Genomic DNA, 17,452 nt, shown 5'->3' with positions numbered 1-17,452 from the left:
TTAATATTAGTCAATGTTCAAAGAATTTTTTGCAGCATAACAGGAATATATAATGAATATTACAAAAAGGGAAACCTGAGACATTAATAGAGAACAAATATGCAACAAAATTGTTTATTTTTCACTATTACTATGCCTTTAAATCTCAGTATTTATAACTGTACATATTAATGTTAAATTCCATTTAATATTTTATATTCCACATGAGCAGTATTTAAATATCATTGAGTGAAAAAATTAAGATATCTATTTCTTATAATTAAAATTAGAATATTGAATTAGTGACTATACCACTTTAAAATTATTATGTAGATTAATGTTTCCAATTAATGCATTTATCTAATCTATAGATAAATTAATATATGAACATTACTGCAAAACAGGTATAGTAACACTAACATATTTCATTAATTAAAGTAGGAATATATATTCAGTCTCTAAAAAGGGAAAACATTCTTCTCCCAGTTATTTTAATGAATGTTTGGCACACAGCATTTTTTAAAAGTGGAGAAGTAAATGTGGCTGTTTGTTTTTTAAGTTTATTGCTTGCACTGCCAGCTTCGTTCTGACAAATTCACAAAAATTATAAAAATGTCCCTACCTTTTGTTTCCCTTCAACACTTGTCCAGATGTTCTTTTCTGAGGAACCCTGGCTGATCAATCTGTTCTCTGACAGTTTTTCATTTGCTTTTTTCAGTCTCTCCTGTAAATACTCAATTTCAGATTTCTGTGACACCATTAAGGTTTCTAAACTCGATAAAGATGGCCGTTGAGATACCTATTTTAAAAAGCATATTTGCAAATACAATTACAGCTTATATTATTCACATATATGCAAATATTTAAATATAACCTGTCATAATTACTCAGAGAATGAAAATTTCATTTCAATAATAAACTGTAAGTCAGCACTAGCTTAACTTCTATCATTCTACAAAGCAACCAAAAGTCTGTATAAACATATTCATAAATAATATTGTCATACAGACTTGCAAGAGAACAAGTTTAAAGCGTGATTAATAATTGAATAATACACACCACTGACTTAAAAATTATTTCAAATTTATGATTATACGCATATGTATTTCCTCATGAAATACTCAATCCATCATCTGATCATCAAGAGTTATGCAATACCATGGGATCTAAAACTGAAAAAGGAAACTAACAGTACTATAGGCCTAATTAGCTTTTAATGCATTATAATTTAATAATAACAATTCAAAGAACTCTGAATTGTTAATATAATTTACAGTATTCTCTTTTGAAATTTATTCTTATGTCTGTCAGACAAACTGCTAATGGTAAGCACCACATTTAAAAATATATATATTTTATTGATTTTTCACAGAGAGGAAGAGAGAGGGACAGAGAGTTAGAAACATCGATGAGAGAGAATCATCAATCAGCTACCTCTTGCACACCCCCTACTGGGGATGTGCCCACAATCAAGGCACATGCCCTTGACCAGAATCGAACCCTTCAGTCTGCAGGCCAATGCCCTATCCACTGAGCCAAACTGATTTGGGGAAGCACCACATTTTAACAACAGAAATCACAGAAACTTTAAGCTTGAAGAAACCTGTTCATAAAAACTAGCATTCTGCAAAATTCTATTGCCATCCTAACTGAATATGCTTGAAACATTAAAATCTATGTATATTTGCTATTTAAAATTAACAACTTCATTTACAAAAATAAAATATACTAAACTCTTAGTTAAAACAGTTTTTGTTGATTTCAAGCAAAATCAAATCTTATGATTCTAATATTAATATGGATCAAGTAGCCCTGAAAATAATTAAAAATATATATATATATATATATATATATATTAATATTAAAAAAATATATATATATATATATATATATATATATATATATATATATATATATATATATATATAGAGGGAGAGAGAGAGAGAGAGAGAGAGAGAGAGAGAGAGAGCGCTCCATATTTCCTAAACGATATTCTTTTCTTTTTGTAAATATATTTTATTGATTTTTACAGAGTGTAAGGGAGAAGGCTAGAGAGTTAGAAACATCTATGAGAGAGAAACATCAATCAGCTGCCTCCCTCACACTGCCTACTGGGGATGTGCCCACAACCAAGGTACATGCCCTTGACTGGAATCGAACCTGGGACCCTTCAGTCCGCAGGCCAACACTCTATCCACTGAACCAAACCAGTCAGGGCTTAAACAATATTCTTAAAGACTATGATAAAAATTTGTCTAACTTTTCTGAACTAAGAATGCGAAATAGTATCCTTTTCTGATTTTTGACTACTTTTTTCTTTTTTTATGGGATTGGCAACATTTTCCTAATTCTGAACTGTAATTTTTATAATTAGTGAGAGCACCTATCTGTGATTTATACTATTATATTTCCTTCATATATAAATTACCTGATTTGTTTCCTAAACTTTATTCTATCATACTATTAAGCTTTTCCTCAGTGTTGTTCATATATTGTACCATTACCACACTTAAAGTATAATAAAAACTTACTCTATTACCTTGCTTTGAACATCAAAATAAAATACTTTAAGGTTTTCCTTCCAAATTCTAAAGGACTTTGCCCAATTTTTTCATGGCCCTTTTAATAAGTGTATAACTTTGACTTCTTTTATTATTCTTCCTATTATGTAACCCAATATATAATGTCTATAAACTATATCATTTTTAGATTATTTTAAATGTTTTCCTTTATTTAAAATTATTGGGATGACACAGGTTAACAAAATTATAAAGGCTTCAGGTGCACATTTCCACAACACATCATCAGTACAATGTATGTTCACCACTCCAAGTCAAATCTCTTTCCATCACCATTTGTCCCCCCTATAGCCTCCTCTACCTCCCAACCCCGTTTCCTCCCCCCCCCCCCCCCCCCCAGTAATCATATCCTTTTCTTGGGATGCCAATCTAAACAATATTCAAAGACTGCCAACTCTTGTCCAGATTTCATTTTTTTAAAAACTATGAAAAATATATGAAATATTCCATCATTTCCAAATAAATTTTAATGGTTCAAGATCAAATAAAAATTTAGAATAAAGGAGGAAAATATAACTTAATTTATTGGTATATCCAATACACAGTCCTGTGTTGTTTAATAAATGAGTTTTGTAAGTCATCATTAAATTAAAATGCAATTGATAAAAATGCAAAAACATAAATATTGTTAGGAAGCTGCAATAATAAATAATTCAAATATTCATGAAGACATTAAAAATGGTCCACCAGTAGATATTGTCACTATAACAGTAAAAAATTTCATACTTAGGAAGGATTCCTTCAAAAGACCTCAATAATCAATAACATAACTTTAAAATTAAAAATAATAATTTTATATATATATATAATTTACTCCTATAAGGACACACACATCCCAGTGTATTTTTTAATGTGATCTTCTCTCCTCTCTCTAGCAGCACACCTTTTATCACTTTCCTAGATATATATACACAAGAAGTATTTCAGATTTCTCTTAACACAACCGTTTTTTAAAGCATAAGAGAAATGTCAGATGACACTCAGCCTTATTTTGAGAGAAGGCAATTTGTGTCAGTAGTTATTCTGCTCTGGCTAACTTTGCATAGAGGAATGTGAACTATTACTCCCAGGTCTACTAATTTTCCAAAAGAAGTGAGGAATTTGGATTTCTAAGTGAAATGTCATAATTTTAAAATATTTGCCAGATTTAATTTATGATTACTGTATTTGAAGAACATGGTGGTGAGAGTATAAACTGCTAACAAATTTCAAGGGAAATTTTAAAATATGTATCAACACAAATGAAAATGTATCAAGTATTTAGTTTAGCATTCTAATCATGCTGAGGACTGATACAGAAAAATATAAATGATAAATAGTTAAGTGAAATAAGCAAATCACCAAAGATTATATATAGTGTATAGAAATAGATTTCTGCAAATATGCATTGGAAAAAATGTTATAGTGTTATTTCTGAGAGAAGGGATTATATGTGAATTATTTGTTTCATATTTATCTGAATTTCCTTAAATTCTTTACAGTGAACATGTCACTAAATGTTTTTAAAATGTATATTTTTCTTTAAATAAAAGGAATTAAAGTTCCATATTAAAAAAATAAATATATGACCTGACTGGTGTGACTCAATTGGTTGAGGGCTTTCCCATACACCAAAAGGTTGCCGGTTCGATTTCCAGTCAGGTTGTGGATTCAATCCCCAGTTGGTATATGTATAAGAGGCAATTAATTGTTTCTCTCTCACATGGATGTTTCTCTCTTTCTCTCTCCCTTCCTATCTCTCCAAAATCAATAAAATATTTAAAAATAAAGAATAAGTAAAGATAGGAAAAATATAAATGAAAGTTGCTCCATAATCTCTTCATCTCTCAGAGTACACTAATGATAAATTTGGGATTGTTACTTAGACTTAAAAAAAAAAAAAGAACAACCATTGTACTTATGCTTTTAACATGCTTTTTAAAAAATATATAATTTATTTTTTAAATATATTTTATAATTTATTTTTAGATTAATTTTTATAATTACAGAAAAACTTAGTTCTCCTAAACCTCCCACTCTCACACAACTAGTTTCCCCTATTATGCACCACTAAAATTAATATGGTACATTAATAAACCAATATTCATACATTATTTTTAACTTAAGTCAAGAGTTTATTATTTTTCTAATTTACTTTTCTGTTCCAGGATCTGATCCATACCATAATACATTTAGTGTCAAGTCAGCACCTCTTGGCTGTGATAATACTTATTTTTACATCAGTGACAGTATTGAGTATTATTATTCAGGCATAATTTAAGATGCCCCAGCTATTACAATTTGTGTATATATTTCTCATGATTAGAATGAGCTTATAAGTTTGAGGTAGGAAGATCACAGAAGTAAAGTGCCATTTTCATCATATCATATAAAAGGTGCATACTATTAACATTTGGCTGTTGATACTGACTTTGATCACCTGGTTAAAGTAATGTCTGTCAGGTTACTCCATTGTTTAAGTAACTCTTTCTTCCTTTATCCATAGAATACTCTATAAACCTGTTTTTTTAAACTTAATAATTATATGTATAATTATATAAGTATAATAATATATTTAAGTACCCTGTTTTCCCGAAAATAAGACAGTGTCTTATATTAATTTTTTCTCCCAAAATTGCGCTAGGTCTTATTTTCAGGGGATGTCTTATCTTTCCATGTGCTAGGTCTTACTTTCGGAGGATGTCTTATTTTCAGGGAAACACGGTATATATATATATATATATATATATATATATATATATATATATATATATATATATGTGTGTGTGTGTGTGTGTGTGTGTGTGTGTGTGTGTGTATGCATGTATGTATACCGCCATATATCCTTACTTATCCTTATCTTTTTTAAGTGCTATTTTTACAGGCTTAGTAAAATCAAGACAACCAATCCCCTCTGTCTGTGGAACTTTATTCTATCTGTTGCCCTTAAAATCTTATCAAGACAACCAATCCCCCTGACTATGGAAGTTTATTGTTATCTGTTGCCCTTAAAATCATAGACTCTTTGAAAAGTTAACTCTTCTTGCTAAGAATTATTAGTATTTTATAAGTTATTTTTCTCTATTATCAAAAATCCTGTGCACTTTTCAGTTACAGTATTGAAAAATAATGGTGTGGTGCTAGCCCATACTTAATCAGATGAGAAATGATCAGTGAAGGAGGTATTAAAATACCTCAAATTGGAACTAGTCTCTTTAAACTGACCATTATTAAGGCATAAGTACTTTTTCACATTGATCCACATAAGTTTGATCAAAAAGTCCTGTAGAAGATACAGAGTAGAAGGAGAGGAAACAAAAGACTTGAAGGGGTATGCCAATTACTATATATAAAAATTAAATATCCAGTCATGTTGCATTAAGTTCAAACAACATTGTATGGCATTAATACACTAGAGGCTGAGGAAATACTGCTTAATAGAAAAAAATCAAAGCTATAACAGTTGCAAATAATTGTAAATTCAATTGTTTTGTCTTACTAGTAATTTTTAATTAACTATATTAATTTATTCCCTACAATAGTAAAATAATAACTAACATTTAGCAAAAATGTATTGAGTTCCTAGCAGTAGGTAAGCATTTTACATATATCATCTCACTTATTTAGGAAATGTATAGATTTCAAACCTGTCAAGACATTATATATTCATTTCAAAACAAAAATATTTTAAAAAAACATGCTACCTCAAAAAACAAGTTTCTCCCAAAATAATATCTCACTGAAAATTCAGAGGTTAAACATATGTGTATGTTTAAAATATCTAATGTGTGTATACATAAAATATCTAACTTATACACTTTATAGCCACACTTTAATTACATCAGATTTATTGACATCTTAAATGTTCTCTGAAAAATCAACTGAAATCCTCTTGGAAGAAGACAGAATATTAAATATGTTAAAATATACATATATTTTATTAAAGAGTTTATAAATATAAAATTTTCTTCCCATATAGTGTCTGAATTTCTGTAAAAACTTGAAATTTTATTTTAAATTGATTTTAGAAATAAAGAAATATATTGCCAATTTATAAAACAAACATTATCAGCTGAATTATCCATAACCTGAAAATGGTTGACTTTAAAAATAATCATATATTCTTTCTTTAAAAAGAAATGAAATAATATAGAATCAACATGATGTTATATATCAAAATAGTCTTATCACAGAAGTTCATAAATGGAATTATACATACTAACATCTCACTAATAGAAAGAGTAATAAATGTCTAATTGAGTAATAAATGTCTAATGTCAACCAAGTCAGCTCACATTCTTTAAAAAATATATTTGCATTTCTTCTATACAATTACTTTTAATCCAAATATCCTCAGATTGCATTTAGAGATGACAAAATATACGGAAATTATTTACTAAATTTATAAAATTTAAACTATCATCATCTCCTCTAGTCCTAATGTCACATTATAGCAAAATTCAGTACTATAGTCAGTCAAACTAAACTTTCCTTTACTATAAAGACTTGTGTAGTACAGCCAAATTACTAAATAGCAAAATTGAAGGCAAAAAATTTATTTCCTAAATTTAATTACTTCCATACACCATATAAAGCTTAATAGTGAATGAGTTATAAATGGATATTTTATTGGCTTACAGTAACATCTAGATGACAACAGTATATTTGTTACAACCACAAGCTAATTTTTTCTTCTATGACATAAATATCAAACTGCTTTGAAAAAAAAAAATCATGACATATACATGTCACAGAAGAGTGTTTAGAGTATTAACTCTGAAACATTCATACTGACTGTTGATTCTAATCCCAAGACTATACTAATCCTGGACTGACTAAAAAATTAGGACGAAAAGACTAACTATTTTTCTTTAGATTTCGGTATGTGTTTTTTTTGCCTTACATAGTAATACTGAACACAATTCGTTTTTACCAAAATATGTTATATGCCTTATACTCTTCCAGAATTCTGAATATTTAAAAAATGTCTGTTAAAATATCCTAAAACAAATTACTAAATTAAAAAAATTAAATGTCCTATTCAATATATCTCTAAATATGTAACTTTTAGGTACAATCCATTACTTATCATAATGTACAATCTCAGTTTTATAAATATTTGACACTTATGTCACCAGTAAAAAAAAAAATAATCAAAATGTGTGCACTAATGGTATAAGCAAGGGACTATGCTTGTTATGCATTATCATCTCTATACATTAAAACCTCAATCATACTCAAACAAATTCACTAAAGTGTGGTTTTCAATCTGCTAACTATGCATTCCATAATAGCCTGTAATTATTAAAAACTGACAAGAAAGCTACGCCACCTGTGTTTATGTGAAGCCAGGTAATGAAAAAAACAACAACGCTGTCATCACCTCTCAATTCCTGATTGCATTATCAAAACTGTAGCCGAGTTTGGCATCTGGGTGTGACCTTGTTAACTGCTAGGGTAATTAAATTTATTCTATTGGGAAAAAGGATGATAAATTATTAGCAAGAAGATTTTGTTCACATTTTATTAAATTGGCCTGTCAAAGGGTTGGCCAAATTATCAAGGGCCTCATTTATTGGAGGCCAGCCATATTGCCACATCTGTTACAATTATTTATAATTTCAGCAGTTGAAAACCAACTGAGTTAGGCATCCGCCATGTAAAGTAATTTACAAATTATCTGATGAGGGAGTGTTTTAGCTTCTCCCTCATTTCTAGCCAGCAGAAAGCCGCGCTGTAATTACAGAACACGATTAGGTTCTTTGGGGAACTTATCTTGCACTCATAGCCATAGTAAGATGCAGCAAGAACATATGGAGGAGCTTGTGCTTCTACTCCCTGAAGCTCGTGACCCGCCTGCCGCTGAGCCCTTGAGTTGAATTTGAATGAGAGTGCCATGGCTAATGTTCTACACATGCACCATTTATGCCACAAAACAAATCGGATCACTGTTAATTATGAAGCAGCTATAATCAGGCCTTCACATCTGTGTAATGTGAAGCGCAGTAGGCTGTATTCCAATAATGTATGACTACCTTTGGGTCGCAAATTGCGAGCCATATTGCCTCAGTAGTAGTTACTGAATTCAAAGTAACTCCTTTGATAAAAGCCCATCACATGGATATTTTTATCCAGCTTTATAAAAAAAAAAAAAAAAAAAAAAAAGTTAAGAAAAAGAAAACCACAAGCTTCTCTTTATCAGCTATTGACCAGAACAGTTAAAGCATATGGCACAAGTTCATTAATGAACAACACAGAGCTCTCTAATTTAATGAAACCACTTGAGCCATAAAAATCAGATTTAGTTAATTCCCTCTTCATTTTTTTTCACATCTAGCCTAAACCTAGGAACTGCTTAATATTACAAACTATCAAGACACAAAATATATCTTTTACAAATTTATAAAAAATATTTAAAAAGCTTGTGTTTTACTACTATGACCTTTAAAAAGAAAGGCTCTAGGGCTTTACATTTTACAAGTTGAGTTTCATCACATGTCTCATGTAAGAAAGCATAAACTATTTGTTTTTTAGAAAGTAAGCATAGCAGCTGTATTCTAACAAAAAAATAGACTTTATTCCAGAAGAAATCTTTCCATGGGAAGGCAGCTAAACAAGCTGCACCCAGATGGCAAACCAGCTACAGTTTAATTAATCCGCTAAAAGCCATTCAGATTTCAGTAAGGGTAATGTAATTTTGAATAATAGTAGGGAAAAAAATCACTAAAACATTCTTGAGTTTTATTACAGCAGCAAGAGGAGTGCCACTATAGAGTAGTTAAAGTTGAGTTTCATTTTCCATTATGTATGCTAACTTTCTAGGTTTTTAATCTTTGGCTGTTTCATTCTGCTTGAACTTTTAAAGCAGGCTTAAAATATCAAAATGTTTATTAGTTTATTTTCATGCATGGTAGTAAAGTCACATGACTCTAATGAGTTCAAATTTTGTAAATATAATGCTTCAGAAAAGTTTATAGTTAACACTTACATAAAGACTTCAAATTTTTCATTTATATAAAAAAGTTCTTCATCAAGTTTAAAAATCCTGTCATAACATTATTTTATCATTAAATTGCTTTCTCCTGATATTTGACTAAACATGAAACTGTCAAGAGATAACTTTCCATATAATTCTATGGCCATGTCTATCTATACAATGAATTAAAAATATAAACTAGTTGAATATAATTAAATCAAGCAATAAATTACAGAGCAGTTTTCACTTAAAATAATGCTGCCAAATAAATCAACTTTTCAAAATGAATTTTTATATATAAATTAAAATTTAGTTGTGTGAAATATGATGGTGATATGCATAATTTAAAAGTATATATGACAGCTTGTCTTAATTAAAAAATTATTTTGATGCTGTAATAATAAAATATCTAGCAAAAGTATAAGATTGATATCTTCCATGTTGATATGCAAAGAAAGTATAATTAAAATGATAATAAAGTAGCCGGGACCGGTTTGGCTCAGTGGATAGAGCATCGGCCTGCGGACTGAAGGGTCCCGGGTTCGATTCCGGGCAAGGGCATGTACCTGGTTGCGGGCACATCCCCAGTAGGGGGTGTGCAAGAGGCAGCTGATGGATGATTCTCTCTCATCAATGTTTCTAACTCTCTATCTGTCTCTCTTCCTCTCTGTGAATAAATCAATAAAATATATATTTTTTAAAAATGATAATAAAGTAAAATGATAATAAAAGCAAACCAATGATGAACTATGACATAATTATTTCCCAAGTATAGTATGACAAGTTTAACAGCATTCTGAGCTTAAGTTGAGGTACTATAATCTGATCTCCCTATCAACTGATAAAATACTGTCATTTATGCCAAATAACCACTATCAATACTAAACTCTCTGAGTGGCCAGAAAACAAAGCTAACTAATACTAAACATTTTTTTTCTCCCTTATTTTCTTAGAAAATTGTACAAAATCAATTCAGCACTGCTAAAGAAAAGACAACAGAATTTTTTTAGTCCACATCACAACTAGATAATCCCTTGTAAAAGTTGACTCATTACAACTCTACCTTACTGGAATTGTTGTGGCAAAGAAAAATTAATCATTGTGGGGTTGGCTAAATGGGTATTAAACCAGGGTATACATATTTTCATGTGTTTATTCAATGAACATTCATTGAAATTAAAATCTCAATCACTAAAAAAACAAAACAAAACAAAAAACAGTGTGGGTAAAAAACATCCTTACCTTCACTAAGCATCCTTACCTTTAAGGAGCTCACAGTCTAGAAAGGAGTCAGACAAGAAAAACAGTGCCGAAACTGGCTTGGCTCAATGGATAGAGCATCGGCCTGCGGACTGAAGGGTCCAAGGTTTGATTCCAGCCGGGGGGCATGTGCCTTGGTTGTGGGCACATTTCCAGTGGGGAGTGTGCAGGAGGCAGCTGATTGATATTTCTCTTTCTCTCATCAATGTTTCTAACTATCCCTCTCTCTTCCTCTCTGTAAAAAAATCAGTAAGATATATATATATATATATATATATATTTTTTTTTTAAGTAAAGTTTAATACCGGGTAATACACAAAAGAGGTACACATTTCAATCTCAAGAAAAAACTTTCAGGAAAAAGTTCTCAACAATTATCTTAGAACTGAGTCTAGAAAGTTTAGATAGTATCAACAAGGAAGACAAACAATAAACTGTAAAAATACCTGTGATAAATATTATACAGAGCTCATTTCCTTAATATATATTTAAGAGGTCATGTATATCAATAAACAAAACAAAGGAAAAACAAAATACAAATGGATAGAACATATACAAAAGAAAACCAAGTGGAAAGTAAAAATGAAAAAAAAAAATCACTAGTTCCCAGAGTTGAAAAACAAAAAGATTAAATTAGCAAAGCTGTTTTTAAATGCTAAGAAGTTTCCAAGTTTATTAAAAGTGGGCACTCTCATATACAATGGGGAAATAATTTGGTTTAATCTTTCTGAAATGTAGTTTGGCATGGTATATGCAAAAGCCTTAGGCTCATAATCTTCAACGTAGGAATTTTACTTTTAAGAATTCATCTGACAGGAATATCCAGAGATGAGAATAAAGATATAGAAATGAAAATATTAATTATAGCATCAAAATAAGAGGAAATAAAATATATGTTTAGAATAAGTTAAATGTCCTAGAGTAAGTAAGAAAGTATTGAGGTAAAAATGATACATTTCTATGTTAAACCATTAGCAGTCAAAAATGTTTTCAAATGCTTAATTATATCATAATGAAATAGTACTTATATAAGCAGGCTATAAATTCATATACTATATGACTCCAATTATCTAGAATATATATTTGCTCTTTATTTTGTATACTCATTATGCACACAGAGCCACATTCAGGGCTCAAGAGTGAAAGCACACTCAGGGTCTATGCCCATGCCGTCTCGGAGGAAGGAGAGGCCAACCACTGGGCGAAGACCTACTTACCTTATCTTCTTCACTTCAGTTTACAGAAATCAAGAAGGAACTGGGCATAGTTCTCTTTATCCCCAAGTACATTACCTGACACCATGAATTCTATCTGCCTTGAATTCACTAGAACTAATCTCATTATGCCTTTAGTCATGATTTATATGAGATAGAAACCTAAATGAAGCTTGAAGATTTAAAGTGAACCTGACCAGATTTGAAAAAGAATTATAGTATAGCTTAAAATTAAAAAAATAATAATGATAGCAAAGAAACAGCAATCTTAAATGACTCACTAGATCAGATGAACATAATTGACATTTTCAGAATATTTCACCCCAAAATTACAGAATATACATTCTTCTCAAGTGCACATGGGACATTTCAAAGATAGACCACATACTGGGTCATAGGCAAAGTCTCTCAAATTCACAGACCACAATGGTATAATACTAGAAATCAACTATAATAAAAACAATAAAAAATAAAACAATTGGAGGCTGAATAGCATGCTATTAAACAATGACTGGGTTACCAAAAAGATCAAAGAAGAAATTAAAAACATCCAGGAAATGAATGACAATAAAAACACAACAACCCAAAACCTATGGGACACAGTGAAAGTAGTCCTAAGAGGAAAATTCATAGCATTACAGGCCTACCTCAAAAAAACAAAAAACAAAAATGGTAATAAATTATCTAACTCTCCAACTTAAAGAATTAGAAAGGGAGCAACAAGAAAAGCCCACAGTGAGCAGAAGGAAAAAATAATAAAGATCAGAGCAGGAATAAATGAAATAGTGATCAAAATAATAATACAAAAGATCAATGAAACCAAGAGCTGGTTGTTTTAAAGGATAAACAAGATTGATGAACCTCTAGCCAGGCTCACCAAGAAGCAAAGAGAGAGAACCCAAATAAACAAAATCAGAAATGAAAGAGGCGAACTAAGAATAGACCCCACAGAAATACAAAAGATTGTAAAAAATAAAAATAAAAAAATACTATGAATAACTCTACTCCAATAAACTAAATAACCTCAAGGAAATGGATATATTTTTAGAAAAATACAACCTTTCAAAACTTAATCAAGAAGAATAAAAATACTCAATAGGCTTATAATGCAGGAGGAAATTGAACCAGTCATCAAAAAGCTTCTAGCAAACAAAAGCCCTGGGCCAGATGGCTTCACAGGAGAGTTTTACCAAACATTCAAAGAAGAACTAAAATCTATCCTTCTTAGACTATTCCAAAAATTCAAGAGGTATGCACATTTCTAAGCTCTTTCTATGAAGCTAGCATTATGCAAATCCCAGATACAAATCACTACAAAGAAAGAGAATTACAGGTCAATATCCTTGATGAACATAGATGCTAATATCTCCAACAAAATTCTAGCAAATCATATCCAGCATTATACTGAAAGATCATACACCATGATCAAGTGAGATTTATTCCGGGATGCAAGGTTGGTACAATATCCACAAATCAATAAACGTGATACATCACATAAATAAATTGAAAGACACAAATCACATAACCATAACAATTGATGCAGAAATGGCATTTGACAAAATCCAACATGATAAAAACTCTCAGCAAAGTGAGAATAGAGTGATCATACTTCAATATAATAAAAGCATTATGTTACAAATCTAATGCCTATATCATACTCAATGGACAAAAACTAAAACCATTTACCCTAAGAACAGGAACAAGATAGGGATGCCCACTGTCACCACTCCTGTTCAACATAGTATTGGAAGTACTGCCATAGTCATCATACAAAAATAATAAATAACAGGCATCAAAATTGCAAAAGAACCACTAAAATTGTCATTATTCGCAGATGACATGATATTGTACATAGAAAACCCTAAAGACTCCATCAAAAAGCTACTAGAACTAATAAATGAATTCTGCAATGTAGCAGGATACAAAATTAACACCCAGAAATCTATGGCTCTTTTATGCACCAATAATGAACTAACAGAAAAAGAAACTGAAAAAACAATCCCATTTAACATTTCAAAAAACTAACATATCTAGGAATAAATGTAATCAATGAGGTAAAAGACCTGTACTCAAAAAATTACAGGACACTGAAAAAAGAGATAGAGGAAGACATAAAGAAACGGAAGAATATACCAAGTTCATGGATTGATAGAATTCACATCACTAAAATGCCCATACTACTCAAAGCAATCAATAGAATCAATGCAATTCCCATTAAAATACCCATGGCATATTTCACAGACCTAGAACAAACTCTCCAAAAATTCATCTGGAATAAAATAAAAATAAAAATACCCTGAATAGCTGCAACAATCCTGAGAAAGAAGAACAAAGTTGGAGGGATCACAATACCAGATCAAGTTATAATACATAGCCAATGTTCTCAAAAGTGCCTTGTACTGGCACAAGGACAAACATATACTAGTAGATCAAGGGAACAAAACAGAGAACCCAGAAATTCACCAAAGCAACTATGCTCAACTAATATTTAACAAACGAGGCAAGAACATGCAATGGAGTCAAGACAGACTCTTCAATAAATGGTATTGGGGAAATTGGAAAGATACATGCAAAAAAAAAAAAAAAATGAAACTACACCATAAAATTACACCATACACTAAAATAAACTCAAAATGGATAATGACTTAAATGTAAGATGGGAAACCATAAAAATCCTACAAGATGCCATAAGTAGCAAAATAGCAGACATTTGTTGTAGCAATATCTTTACTGATACAGCTCCTAGGGCAATGAAAATAAGGAGAAAATAAATGAGACTACATCAAAATAAAAAGCTTCTGCACAATGAGCTCCTCCACCGCTGCCGCCTCCTTCTTCTGCCGCTCCTGGTGCCGCCTGTGTGCTCGTTTGGTGCGGACCTGGTGCCTCTTTTGTGAAGCGGCAGCTGCGGAGACCCCGGCGCTCGCCATGGCCGACGAAAAGCCCAAGGAAGGAGTCAAGACTGAGAACAACGATCATATTAATTTGAAGGTGGCGGGGCAGGATGGTTCTGTGGTGCAGTTTAAGATTAAGAGGCATACACCACTTAGTAAACTAATGAAAGCCTATTGTGAACGACAGGGTTTGTCAATGAGGCAGATCAGATTCCGATTTGACAGGCAGCCAATCAATGAAACAGACACACCTGCACAGTTGGAAATGGAGGATGAAGATACAATTGATGTGTTCCAGCAGCAGACAGGAGGTGTCTACTAAAAAGGGAACCTGCTACTTTACTCCAGAACTCTGTTCCTCCAGACCAAGAAGACATTCTCAATTAGAAAACTGCAATTTGGTTTCAACACATCTGACTACTACAGTATAGTTTTCTCTATTCTTTCATTTCCCCTTCCCTATTCCTTTATTGTACATAAAGTAACTGGTGTATGTGCACAAGCATTTGCATTTTTTTTTTAACTAAATGGCCAATGGTGTGTTTTGATCTACATCAAATGGAGATGGGACGGGGAAAATACTGGTTCTGTGAAAACACCCCCTTTCTCCATTAGTGGCATGCTCATTCAGCTCTATCTTTATATTCCAGTAAGTTACTTTGCTCTCACTGTTTAACAAAAAAAGAACAACATAAAAATTCTTGCATACCTTGTTTGATTGGAGAATTTTAATGTTTTTCATTTATCATTGTAAAACCAAGGACAATTTTATAACTTTTTTGTACGTAGCTGTTACATGTAGGGCAATCTGTCTTTAAGTAGGGATAAATTACTCTAAAAAATGAATCCTAGATAGTTTTCCCTTCAAGTCAAGTGTCTTGTTGTTTAAATAAACTTCTTGTTTAAAATGAAAAAAAAAAAAAAAAAAAGCTTCTGCACAATGAAAGAAAACAACAAAGCAACAAGAAAGCCCACTGCATGGGAGAACATATTTGCCAATGTTATCTCTGATAAGGGTTTACTCTCCAAACTTTATAGGCAACTCATACAACTTAACAAAATAAAAATAAAAAAATAAAAATGGGCAAAGGATACTTTTTGAAAGAGGAAATACAGAAGGCAAAGAGACATATGAAAACATGCTCAAAGTATTAATCATTTGAGATATACCAATCAAAATGATAATGCGGTACCATCTCACACCTGTCAGAATGACTATCATCAACAAATCATTAATGACAAGTGTGGAGAGAATGAGGAGAAAAAGGAACCCTCTTGCACTGCTGGTGGGAATGCAGACTGGTGCAGCCACTGTGGAAAACAGTATGGAGTTTCCTCAAAAAACTGAAAATGGAACTCCCATTTGACCCAGTAATTCTACTTCCAGGAATATATCCCAAGAAAACAGAATCACCAATCAGAAAGGATATATGCACTCCTATGTTCATAGTAGCATAATTTACAACAGCTAAGATTTAGAAACAGCCTAAGTGCCCATCAACAGATGAGTGGATTAGAAAACTGGAATATCTACACAATGGAATATTACACTGCTGTCAAAAAAGAAGGAACTTTTACCATTTGCAACAGCATGGATGGAACTGATGAGCATTATACTAAGCAAAATAAGCCAATCAGAGAAACATATCACATAATCTCACTCATTTGTGGAATATAATGAACAACATAAACTGATGAACAAAAATAGAACCAGAGTCATAGAAGCACTGTCCAACCTATGAGGGAAGGCAGGAGGATGGGGGGATTAAGAGATAACCAAAGGTCTTGTATACACTGTCAAAAGTTAATAGCAATAAGAGGATGTTAAAAGCAGCAGGAGAAAACTTGTTACATACAAGGGAAAAACCATTAGACCATCATCAGATTTTTCAGCAGAAACTTTACAGGTCAGACTGGAGTGGCATGATTTTTGAAAGTGCTGAAAGAAAAAAACTTCATTTTTTTTATGAGCTTAACCAATGGAGGACACAGACGGGGGAGGGTGGGAGCATGTGCTGGGGATTGGGGGCAGTCGGGAGAGGTCAATGGAAAATAAAGGAAACATAATATGTTACACAATAAAGAACTTAAAAAACAAACAAACAAACAAAACAAAAAAAAACAAGCACCTGCTCAATTTCTATTTAGTCACCTAAGCTCTCTTCTTGGGTGTACGTAAGTGTCACAGTACAAAAAAAAAAAAAAAAAGTATATTTGAATTATCCTGTTAGGATTTTTCTCATGACCGTATTATAAATACTATGTTTGATTTCTGTAAAATTGGCCCTTCAAATTCAAGGCCAGCATTTTTAAATGTTCTGGGTTATTTTTTTAACTTAGAATGACTACATTTACACATACACATTTAAGAAGTAGAAAAATGTTGCACAAACTTCCAGTTATAAGATATAGTTCTGAGATGCTATATACACAGCATGGTAACTATATTTAAAAATATCATATTGCATGTTTGAAAGTTGCTAAGAGAGATCTTAAAAGTTCTCATCAAAAGAAAAATGCTGTAACTATGTAATAGGAATTAACTGAACTTTGTGTGGTAATGATTTTTTT

At 31.5% G+C, this 17,452-nt stretch overlaps 2 protein-coding genes across 5 annotated transcripts in view; one reads left to right on the top strand and one right to left on the bottom strand.

The window, feature by feature from the left end:
* Nucleotides 1-17,452, bottom strand: part of CNTLN (centlein) — a 220,199-nt gene that overhangs the window by 103,774 nt on the left and 98,973 nt on the right. For all 4 annotated transcript variants that reach the window (XM_084898075.1, XM_084898077.1, XM_084898076.1 and 1 more), the window contains one exon: nt 602-778. In XM_084898075.1, coding sequence (XP_084754201.1) covers nt 602-778 — 177 coding nt within the window. The remainder of the gene's footprint in view (nt 1-601; nt 779-17,452) is intronic.
* LOC311629725 (small ubiquitin-related modifier 2-like) lies at nt 14,804-15,257 on the top strand. Its single transcript, XM_084898093.1, has one exon. It carries the CDS (start codon nt 14,916-14,918, stop codon nt 15,201-15,203), a length of 288 nt encoding a protein of 95 aa, XP_084754219.1. The 5' UTR covers nt 14,804-14,915; the 3' UTR covers nt 15,204-15,257.

The sequence above is a fragment of the Pipistrellus hanaki genome (genome assembly GCF_964339955.1).
Source record: "Pipistrellus hanaki genome assembly, chromosome: 11".
NCBI lineage: Eukaryota > Metazoa > Chordata > Mammalia > Chiroptera > Vespertilionidae > Pipistrellus > Pipistrellus hanaki.
Note: the sequence above shows the minus strand (reverse complement) of the source record. Positions and strands in the feature narration are given on the sequence as shown.

Bases quoted from the DNA above. Each gene is read 5' to 3' on its own strand.
- LOC311629725 (XM_084898093.1), top strand. From the start codon at position 14,916: ATGGCCGACGAAAAGCCCAAGGAAGGAGTCAAGACTGAGAACAACGAT.